This window comes from Schistocerca gregaria, chromosome 8, assembly GCF_023897955.1.
Source record: "Schistocerca gregaria isolate iqSchGreg1 chromosome 8, iqSchGreg1.2, whole genome shotgun sequence".
Classification (NCBI taxonomy): domain Eukaryota; kingdom Metazoa; phylum Arthropoda; class Insecta; order Orthoptera; family Acrididae; genus Schistocerca; species Schistocerca gregaria.
This window is the reverse complement of record NC_064927.1, coordinates 381,032,863-381,045,284: the sequence shown is the minus strand read 5'-3', so window position 1 is coordinate 381,045,284 and position 12,422 is coordinate 381,032,863. Positions and strand designations below refer to the sequence as shown.

The 12,422-nt window shown below is 37.5% G+C and overlaps 1 protein-coding gene across 1 annotated transcript in view; it reads right to left on the bottom strand.

The window, feature by feature from the left end:
- Positions 1-12,422, bottom strand: part of LOC126285445 (low-density lipoprotein receptor-like) — a 68,767-nt gene that overhangs the window by 21,791 nt on the left and 34,554 nt on the right. The window contains exon 4 of the mRNA XM_049984832.1: positions 7,257-7,386. Coding sequence (XP_049840789.1) covers positions 7,257-7,386 — 130 coding nt within the window. The remainder of the gene's footprint in view (positions 1-7,256; positions 7,387-12,422) is intronic.

Here is a 12,422-nt window from a genome sequence, read left to right as displayed (position 1 = left end):
CACTGGCTAATTGGGGAAGATCCTCATTGTTGATACAATATTTTACTGTGGGCCACTTCCTCTGTCATTTCTCCACTCTGGATTTGGAAGCAGCCTAAAATTGGCACAAAACAGGTAAAACTGGCCAGTGCTGTTCCTCAGTAAGTCTGGATTCTATTTGCAGTTCATTTGTAGTTTTCTCCTCTGTCTTGTATGTAGTGATAGCAGAGCACAATTCTTCACTCGTGGCATTAAGCTGCTCTTGCTGGGCCGGTTCAGCTTTACCTGTGCACATATTTCTGGGTATGACCTGTGGCTGCTCATGAGAATTAATGATCCAGAGTTCTGTTTGACCATCTACAATATTTGTGATTGTCACTGGCATGTAGACTACTTTTGTGAACCTGAAAAGGATTTTGCAACTGACAAATTGTGCACGGTTCAACTGAGCATCTATATTGATGAATTGGACTCACTTCCCTGATGACAGTAGCATAATACCTTCAATGGCAAACAACTGTCAATCTGTAGTTCTGACTTTCACAGCCTATGACTGCTTGTGATACTTCCAAGAAGTCCCATCTAAGAATGAAAGTGTGACTATATTCCAATAAAATGACAAATTTGAAGTGCTGTGTTCCATCACTGATAGTTATTCTTGAAATACATGTCCTTGTCAGCTGGGCATATTCCCCATTTGCAACTAACAGCACAGTCACTTCCATATAACAGAATATAGTCTTCTTCAGCTGGTGTTGATAAGTATTTGACATTACAGAAAAGGAGGTTCCTGTGTCAACTAATGCCCATACATGCTGGCCATCAGTGATGACATCACTGAGAATTCCTGACATATTGGTGACTATTGTTCATAGACAATTTTCATGTGCTGTGGCATCAACTCCATAGATGGTCACCTTGCTCAGTTTTCCTGAATTTCACAGCTAGGTGAGTGTCTGCCACCTCTATATGGTGACAGGTAATGGTTATGGTGTAATGAGGAACAACCTTGTCCAGGTTACAGCAATGGGCTTCATGCTGCAGATTGACTACAGTCATGGTCATTTGACTGGTGCAAATGTAACTGTTGTACTTGCTGCTGGGTGGCATAGCAGTTATTGAAAATTTATCTTCTTTCTCTGCAGTAGAGTACCACATGTCAAGAGCATCCACAATGGAAATATATCAATGTGCTGTCCTCTGTCCTCCAAATGTCTTTTCTTCTGTGGGTCATTAAGTTTGATGGAAGAGCTGCCTGTATGTCCATTGATTGGGTGTTTGGTTTTCATTTGATAGCTGCAGCCTAAGTCCAAGCTGACAGGAACCATCCTTCTTCTACGTTTGACTGGAGGTGGAGGTTGATGCTAAATATCGATACACCTCTTCTTCAACATTCTCTGTTATCTGATGACATGTGGGATTGACAGTCATGACTTCTATCTCCTGCTTATTTTGTCTGACTGTTCCAGCTGCAATAAAATGCTGTGTGACTTCTCTTACAGTCTGGTGTATGAGAGCAGCAAAGTGATGGTGATCTTCCGCTACTGCCATAGAGACCACATACAGGATATGGTCATACTTCTTTCATATGATGCTTTTCTGTTGTATTTCCTCTGCACATTAACATCACTTGATGAAATTCCACCATTGTTGCGACATCCTTTATCGGAAGGACATCTACAACTCTTTTAATGAAGTGTGTGATTTTGTCAGGTTGTGCCATATTCGGATTTGTAATGTGGCATAGGGTCAAAAAATTCTGCATGTACATCTACATCTACATCTATGTGACTACTCTGCAATTCACATTTAAGTGCTTGGCAGAGGGTTCATCGAACCACAATCATACTATCTCTCTACTATTCCACTCCCGAACAGCGAGCGTGAAAAAAGAACACCTAAACCTTTCTGTTCGAGCTCTGATTTCTCTTATTTTATTTTGATGATCATTCCTACCTATGTAGGTTGGGCTCAACAAAATATTTTCGCATTCGGAAGAGAAAGTTGGTGACTGAAATTTCGTAAAAAGGTCTCGCTGCGACGAAAAACGTCTATGCTGTAATGACTTCCATCCCAACTCGTGTATCATATCTGCCACACTCTCTCCCCTATAACGTGATAATACAAAACGAGCTGCCCTTTTTTGCACCCTTTCGATGTCCTCCGTCAATCCCACCTGGTAAGGATCCCACACCGCGCAGCAATATTCTAACAGAGGACGAACGAGTGTAGTGTAAGCTGTCTGTATCATTTTCCCATGATGCAGAATGCTGTTCTTCAGTTGTTCTTCCAATAAGCCGACTTGCTGCTGATTGTTGCCAAACATTTTCTTCAATTCGGCCCAGAATTGGTCCAGCCATTGGGCTTCTCTTTGTTGTTCTTGAACCACTGCTGGACTGTGCCACACAATTAAAACTACAGATTTACTGAACATGTCATTCCACTTGTTGTATTCGGTGACTTGGTCAAACCATTTCAGTCATTTAGCTGGGTCCTGACCAGCATTTCCTGAAAACATTGATGTATGCCTCATGTGCAGCTGAATCATTGCTGTTTTTGGATCCACTGGTTTCCTGAATATACAAACCATGAGAATGATGTACTGCTTGTATTCCATTTCCTTACCATGTAGCCAACAACTTTTATGTTCCTTGATTGGTACAATGTTGATGTAGATGTCTTGAAATTCTTACATCTCTTCCAAACAATTTCACATTGTAACCAGAGTCAACTACAAATATGAAAGCATGGGTATCAATGAAAAACAACACTTACCACTGAAAGCACACTTATTGTGAATATCAGTGTACAACCAGAACAAAACTAATCTCCTGGAAAGAGAGTGCAACTATTTATACAAGCTTAAAGTATTCCACAATATACAAAAATTGCAAACATAAGAAACTTCAAGAACCTTCCAGAAATTATACATATAAAATGGCAAGCACGTGGTTGGGTTTGAACTGTAAGTTGACTCAATACCATACTGACATTTATTATTGAAAGTACAGATGTATGGGAGATCAAGAGAAATTCGTGACTGGATTGAGGATTTCTTGGCAGGGAGGCTGCAGCATGTTGTCTTGGATGGAGAGTCATTGACAGATGTAGAAGTAATTTCAGGTGCCACAGGGAAGTCAGGAGCCTTGCTGTTCACAGTGTATATTAATGATCTTGAAGACAATATTCATGGTAACCTCAGGCTTTTTGCAGATGATAAGGTTTCTATAATGAAGTACTGTCTGTAAAATGCTGCACAGATATTCAGTTGGATCATGATAACATTTTTAAATGATGCAAAGATTGGCAACTTTGTTTAAATGGTGAGAAATGTAAAATTGTGCACTTCACAAATTGGAAAAACAATGTGCTACCTAATGACTACAATATCAGTGATAAATGGAATTAATCAAAGCATACCTGGATGTAACAATTTGTAGGAATAAGAAATGAAATAATTGCATTTGAACTGTAAGTTGACTCAATATCATACTGACACTTATTATTGAAAGTACAGATGTATGGGAGATCAAGAGAAATTCGTGACTGGATTGAGGATTTCTTGGCAGGGAGGCTGCAGCATGTTGTCTTGGATGGAGAGTCATTGACAGATGTAGAAGTAATTTCAGGTGCCACAGGGAAGTCAGGAGCCTTGCTGTTCACAGTGTATATTAATGATCTTGAAGACAATATTCATGGTAACCTCAGGCTTTTTGCAGATGATAAGGTTTCTATAATGAAGTACTGTCTGTAAAAAGCTGCACAGATATTCAGTTGGATAATGATAACATTTTTAAATGAGGCAAAGATTGGCAACTTTGTTTAAATGGTGAGAAATGTAAAATTGTGCACTTCACAAATTGGAAAAACAATGTGCTACCTAATGACTACAATATCAGTGATAAATGGAATTAATCAAAGCATACCTGGATGTAACAATTTGTAGGAATAAGAAATGAAATAATTGCATTGGCTCACTTGTAAGTTAAGCAAGTGGCAGACTTTGGTTCTTTGGTAGATTTTTGGGGAAATGCAATCAGCTCACAAAGGAGCTTCTGTAAAGTTTGGAAAGTAGGAGATGAAGTACTGGCAGAAGTAAAGCTGTGGGGACGGGCCGTGAGTCGTGCTTGGGTAGCTCGGCTAGTAGAGCACTTTCCCGCGAAAGGCAATGGTCCCGAGTTCAAGTCTCAGTCCGGCACACAGTTTTAATCTGCCAGGGAGTTTCATATCAGCGCACACTCCGCTGCAGAGCGAAAATCTCATTCTACTTACAAAACACTCGTCTGACCCATCCTAGAATACTACCCTAGTGTGTGGCACCCACATCAATTGGATCAACAGGGGATACTGAAAATATACAAAGGAGAGCAGCATAAATGTTCACAGGTTTGTTTTACCCATGACAGAGGGACACGAGGATATTAAAAAACCTGAACTGACAAGTAGCTGAAGATAGATGCAAACCATCCCAAGAAGGTCTACTTACAAAGTTTCAAGAACCAGATTTAAGTTAAGACTCTAGGAACGTACCACAGCCCCTACATGTTGCTTTCATAGTGTAATAGAGCAAGTTATATGGTAGTTTCTTTATAGAATTCTCTATATGGTAGTTAAAGAACCCTTTGACACCCCTAAACATTTAGCAGATTGTATATTACCTGATCCACAATATGGAGTCGACAAAAATTATAAAGTATGATTTTTCTTCATTTTTATCAGCAAATTAAACTGAATGGTTCACTTACACACCAAATCTACATCATTAACATTATTTAAGATCATTAATGAAAGTTATAATTTGTCAAAACAGCTGATGTGAATTAACACACTGTTGTACATTTCAGCAAAATTTATAATTTCATTCTCATGATTGCATTATCACATTTCCATAGAAATGTTGTGAGAAATATCATGTTGTATCTAAACCAATAATTAATTACCAAAATTTGTAAATTTCAACTTACCTAAAAACAGACTTTTGGAACATTTAGCAGTCATCTGATGTACTTAATGTGACTGGTGCACTTTATATATCGGGTCAGTAATGAAAATCCAGTTAGATAAGTCATAATTTACCTTTCTCTTTGCGATTCTAGAACATTCTGATGTAAACACTATTGATTTTCATTCATTTTGATACTATGAAATTATCATACAGAACTTTAACTTGAAATATGGTTTTGACATTTTGTACTGTATCTCAGTTAATGTCAGGAATAAAATCCAATGTGAAATCAAGATGTAATTAATTATTTTATGATACGTATTGTTATTGCAACTTCATAGCCAAATATCCACACAAAAGTCAAAAGAACAATATTTAGAAATGCATTCAGAATGAATAATCATTTATTGTCTTTAAAACCCTACTAAGAGTTTTTTTTTGTAAATTATCAACTTTTCATTCTAAATCAGTAAATGTAATTATTTTTGTCAATAGGCCAAAGAACACACATTGCTATGATAGGGTATATACTGACTGGTGCAAAGCATTTGGGGTCAGTCACAGTTTGATCAATATGACGCGAAGTCAGTAACAGTTGCTGATTTGTAAGTAATGTTGGTAGAAACAGTTTATGTGTGAAAATCTTTGTAAATGCTAACAGAAAACACATCTGCTGTTAGAAGGACTCATCAATGTGTTGGAAAATAACATCCAAACCTTCATTACATCTGAAATCCAGGCAAATCTGCAGTATACATCCCCTAAAGGACTTTATTGATGGTGGAGATTTGACTATTTGAAACTAAGTATTCCACTGCAAAAACTACATCATTCTCATAATATGATGAACTGTAATGAGAAATACTTTAGCCAGAACTGCAGTTGGAGTAACATTAAAATAAGAATCATAAGGACAAGATTAAACTAATTACAGCATTGACAGACGCATTTAACCAGTCATTCTCCCTGTGCTCCATATGTGAATGAAACTGTAAGAAGCCCTAATAACTGATCAAATGAAAAGTACACTCTGGCATGCATGTCATAGTGCTTAACAGAGTATTAATGTTGGTACTGAAAACAAAGCGACAGTTCGAAGACTGGAAAATATCTGATGAGTTCATGCAACATTGTAAATAAGTCCACAGTATTCTTACTATTGTGATTCTAGAACATTAAAAAATCCCCCATGTGTCTTTGCATAGGTTTGGGAAAAAGGATTTAAATTTTAATCCCTATAAGATGCAAGTGGCTCAGAATTTATGACTGGGAGATAAAGTGAGTAGGTGACATTGCTGCACAGCATTAATGGACAGAAATGAGAAGAATGATGCATTTCTGACAAACCTTGTGAAGTCTGTTGAGGCAAACTAAATCTAAATGGATCTATCAATAAACAAAGCTTCTGTTATTACTTGGATTTGAATCCATAGCTCATTCACGTAAAAGCCCAGGGTAGTCCAAAAACTGTCATCTGGTATGCTATTGAATAGTCCACTGGAATCGGACAGTATTTATTTCAAGATAACAAAATCCAGCCTGTGAGCATCAATTCTGAACAGTATGTGGCCACAGTTAACAATTCCATCATGCCAAAGCTGTAGTGACATTGTTGCTAAACATGATATGGTTCCAGCAAGACAGGGATTCATCTAACATGGCCTACAGTTCAGTAACAACACTGAGGTGTCATTTTCCCCATTGATTACTCTCACAATTTGATGAAATCCCATGGTTGGTGAAATCAACCTTGTGCTCCACCAATTTTTTCCTGTGGGATTATCACAATAATAAAGGTTTTTCACAGTGACCCCACAATACTTATGAATTAAAAAGTGTAGTCAAGGAAGAGATAGAGGCCATTCCTCAAGAATAACTGAGAACACAGTGAGTAGCTTCTGTGAACAACTTCAGCAATGCAATGCCAGTGATTGAAGCCATTTTTGTGAGGTACATTTTAAGAAATATGGTCATTAGAGATTGAGCACAAGCTCAGATAGAGAAAGTAAATTGTCAGTATCTATTTCAAAAGAATCATCATGTAATCAATTTAAGGAAAGCATAGAAAAACTATATCATGATGGCTAGACATGTATTTAAACACTGTTCCTCCATAATGCAGATATGTGCTAGTCAGACCCAGGATCCAACTGGAACAACAATTACTAGGCTGAAACTTCCTGGCAGATTAAAACTGTGTGCCCGACCGAGACTCGAACTCGGTCGGGCACACAGTTTTAATCTGCCAGGAAGTTTCATATCAGCGCACACTCCGCTGCAGAGTGAAAATCTCTTTCTGGAATTACTAGGCTGCACATTACACAGTACTTACCCATCTTGGCAGTCGATATGGCCATCACACACTTGTTTCTTGTCCAGGCAGGCAACAGATCCTCTGACTGTGCATTCAAATTTGTCACTTGGGCACCGGCGTTGTCCACAATGTGCTTCATCAGCTCCACCTTGATGAACAGCATTTGTCACTTTTTATCAGTGTTAATGGACTACTGTGAACTAAAGGTAGAAAATATACCAAAAACAAGAAGAAAAATTTACTACACAGAAAAAAGGTACATTGTGCCAGAAAAACATTCCAATCTTCATATTTATTTACTTGGTTCAGAAGCCTATCTTTACCATGCACACAGTTATACACAGAACATACATATTTACAAAGAAATAATGTAAATATCATTGACCAAATTTGCAAATCACATGATATTTTTCTAAAATTGAGCCACACCAAGGACACTATCATTTGCAAGCATGAAGTCATTCGTTGAACAAGCAAATGGACAAAGAGAGCACTGGCACAGGTGTTCCACAGTTTGTTCTCCACACTCCCACTTGCTATCCTCTAATGAAAAGCCCCCATAGTTTAAGGAAGGATTTCACACCAGTTCTTTAACAAAGTTGTCAAAGCAGTAAAGCAAATGACAAATAATAAATTAATCTTAAAACATGAGAATAAATTAAAGGCAGTGTGGTCAGTTGTAAAACATGAATTAGGTATCAAAGCCTCTAGACATGGAATTAGTAAAATTAAGCTTGAAGATGAGATCATTGTAAATCTGGCTCAAATTTCAGAATGCTTCAATGAGTTCTTCATTAATGTAGTGAAACCAGAGCTTAATGTTGCAGATTATGAGAACAATGTATGCCCCTTTGAACTAAATCATAATTCTGAATGCCTCACAAAATTCAAAACAGTTTCAACAATAGATGTAGAAAAAAATTATATTAAAATTAAAAAACAAAAATTCTGCAGGTTGGGATGGAATACCAACAAAAGTCCTTAAATCTGTGTGTAAAATAATAGGATACCGACTATCTAAAATAATAAACCAATCCTTTGAACAAGGAAGCTTCCCAGAGGTGCTGAAGTATGCAGAAGTAAAACCGTTGCTCAAAAAAGGGTCAAGAGAGGACGTGGGGAATTATTGTCCCATCTTCCTCCTATCAGTCCTATCAAAAATCTTTGAAAATTCTGCTGCTAATCAGATACGAAATTTTATGGAGAAATATGGTATTATTACGGAAAACCAATTTGGTTTCCAGCATGGCAAAAGTACTACTGATGCAATTAACAAGTTTATCAACAAGATCAGCACATCATTATCATTAGACAACCATAATAAAGTTGCAGGAATCTTTTGTGATCTCACAAAAGCCTTTGACTCTGTAAACCATGCACTGCTCATCTGTAAGCTTGACAAGTATGGGATCAAGGGTAATGTTCTAAATTGGCTTACTTCATACTCATCAAATAGGAAACAAAGAGTGATTGTCTCATCAAATGCACCAAATTACAATTCAAAATGGAAAACAGTAGCCCAAGGTGTCCCTCAAGGCTCGATTCTAGGACCTATTTTGTTCTTGTTCTATGTTAATGATTTACCGAACAATATAAATACTCCATCGATTTTATTTGCAGGTGACACATCTGTATCAATTGAAAACCAGGAGCCAGAAAACACTCCTCTCTACATAATAAACACAATGAATAAACTAGAAACATGGTTCCAACTGAATGGATTAAGATTGAACATCCCCAAAACCCACATGGTCCAGTTCAGAACAAAACAGTCGAAGCCCCAAGAAATTAAAATAACTCATAAAAATCAGGATATAGAAGAAGTAGATTCTGTGAAGTTTTTAGGGTTAAACCTAGATAAAAATTTTAATTGGAGTAAACATGTTGACTACCTGTTAAACAAATTATGTAGCTTTGCATTTGCTATGCAAATATTAGCTGGTGCAACAGACATGAATAGAAGGAAAATTGCATACCACAGCTACTTTCAATCAGTTGTAAGGCATGGTATTATTTTTTGGGGAAATTCTAGCAAGGTATTGAGCATACTAAAGTTACAGAAAAGAATAATAAGGAACATGTGCACTGCCCATCCAAGGACATCATGTCGCCCACTATTTGAAAAACAACAGTTATTAACAGTTTCCTCCTTATACATCTATGATATTATCATCTTTCTACATAGCAATTTAGAGTTATTTGAGAAAAACTGTTTCAATCACGCGTATAGCACGAGAAACAAAGACAATCTTACCCTTCCCACTCACTGCCCAAACCTGTATGCCCCGTCTCCTCAGTATATGGCAATGAAAACTCACAAGAAGCTAAAAGGAAAGAATGTTCTGCGTATGAACCGAGAGACACTGAAAACAGCAGCTATATGATATACTTGTCAAATGCTGCTACTACACTGTTGAGGAGTTCATGAAGGATGAACTGAACATTTGAGCAGGATAAATTTACATGTAGTCTTGTGTGTAAATGTAGCTGTCCTTCACAAAAGGGAGGAAAGAAAAATAAAAGTTTATGTTAATGTTAAAATTCTTTGTACCAATTAGGCCTAAGTAGTGTTATCCACTTCTTTGACATGTCTCCTGTACACTAATCATATGATTAGAAACTGTATGTTATGAGATGAATAAAACACTATTCACAATCCCATTAAATCTTATTGTACGGACTTCTGCCAAAAAAAAAGTCTTGCCTTGCCTGGAGGGAATTTCAGAATATCTATTGTTCAAAGGAAACTTTTTCTTTATTTTAGCCTAGGCTGTGGAAGTTCATGGCCAAATAGTGGACAAGCGTCAACATTCTCAGCCTTCAGTCATTGTGATACAGGCAAGATAGTAAATCTTCTCAACAGGAGTATTTTTAAGCACCCTATAATCAACCAGCAAGCTTAGTTCAGAGCAGGGTCCACAGTTTTGGCATGAGATGATGTATACCAAACACAGCAGGCATACTCAGCTACAGATGAACACAGAGCCAAAGCAGTGGTTTTAAGAACTTTTGGTTTATCTCCCAAGTTTGTGCCTCTTAACTCTACTGAAATGTTATTCTGAGCACTAGTTTTGTGCTTGGCTTTGGGGCAGTGTTGTCTGAAGTTCAGGAAGTGATACAGAGTTACTCCTACGTACTTTGGAGTGAGATGATGGTCTAATCAGGTGCTGTTCCATGACACATTCAACTTTCTTGTGGAGTTCCTGTCCCTGGGATGGGAAACACAGAGTACAGTTTCTGAGGGGTTACACTTTTGGCAGGTGGCCTTACAGTATGTGCCTAGTTCTTTCAGAACACCTTCAAGAGTGAGTTCTAAATCTTCAAATATTTTACCTTGGGAGGTCAGGATAAGGCCATCAGCATAGATAAAACTTGCTGTGTTGTAAGGAAATGGTTGCTCATTTGTATAAATATTATACAGCAAAATAATTTTTCTGGATTCTCTGCTTACTTTGTTACCCTTGAAAATCAACAAGAAACCTATGATTCTACAACAGTCTGGATGTCACTCTTATAAGTTTTGGATCCTTGGTGACAGCAAATACTTTTTGTAAGAGAATATGATGGTTAACTATATCATATGCAGCACTAAGAGCAATGAAGTTTAGTCCTGTGGTGTGTCTGTTCTCAAAACCATTTTCAGTTTGTGAAGTTTGGCTCAGAACCTACAAAACAGTCTTAAACATCACACTATATGCCCTTCATAAATTGTAAGCAGTTTATGGTGCATTTTGGTAGAAGGTTCTATAGTAGAGAGTCAGGTAAAGTATATTCTGCTACACTTAAGTCCCCATTATATAGGAAGGCGCTTGCGCACTGAGAGGCGGAGCAATAGCGAAGAGTGGAGAAGATGAGGTTTGCATAAGCATGACAACAGAGAGCATGTAAACAACGTCCAGGTTGCCATACCATGTTGCTGTGGACAACAATCAGTTTTATTTGCCTGTGGTACATTATACGAGTGCTGTTCAAAAAGTAAGGTGACTTTTCAAATTGCGCAGACAACATACATTTGATTATCGATCATTTTTATTATTATTTTGGTACACATGTCCAAACATGGTCACAGTTTCAAGTGTACAGTATACTTTGTTTGTTTTTGACACATAGGAAGGTTAAATGTGTTTTAGTGTGCTCAGAAATTTTCAGTTATTATACAATATGGAGCAAAGAATTAGCATCTAATTTTGTGTAAAAAATGGAATCCAGTGCTCCAAAACACTTGGTTGACTGTGACATACGGTGAGTCTGCTCTAAGTAAAAGCAATGTTTATACATGGTACAAGCTATTCCAAGATGAGTGAGAAGATGCCAAAGACTAACCTCACTCTGGACGCCCCAGCACATTAACAACAGATGATAATGTCGAAGCTGTGAAGAAAATTGTTTTTGAAAATTGTCAAATTATTGTAAGAGAAGTTGCTTAGGATGTTGGCATATGCATCAGCTTGTATCATGCAATTTTTTTGTTGATGTTTTGGGCATGAGACGTGTGTCAGCAAAGTTTGTTCCAAACTTCTCAATTTTGATCAGAAGAACTATTGCATGAGCATCACTCAGGAGCTCTTGAATGCGGTCAGTGATGATCCTGATTTGCTCAAAAGGGTCATAAGTGGTGATGAAACATAGGTTTACATTTATGACATCGAAACCAAAGTCCGATTGTCCCAATGGCAGCATCCCAGAGAGCCGACCCGAAAAAAGCATGCCAAGTTGGATCAAATCTCATAGTTTTGCTCACTGTTTTTTTCAATTATCATGGCATAGTGCATCATGAATTTTTGCCTCAAGGTCATACTTTGATGTTATGCACCATTTCCGAGAAGCAATATGCAAAAAAAAGTCCTGAATTCTGGAAAAACAATTCATGGCTTTTGCATCATGACAACTCACCTACTCATTCATCATTGGTTGAGAGAGATTTTTTGGCCAAGAATAACACAACAATCATGCCTCAGCGACCATATTCACTGGGTTTGACCCCTGCATCTTTTTCCTGTTCCCAAAACTGAAGAGACCTATGAAAGGATGAAGAGTTTCAATGTTGAGGAAATAAAAACTGTACCGCTGGAAGTACTCAAGGCTGTACCGAAAAGTGCTTATGAGAATTACTTCGAGGATTGGAAGAAGCATTGGCACAAGTGCATTGTATCTGAGGGGGATAACATGAATATTGATGAATAA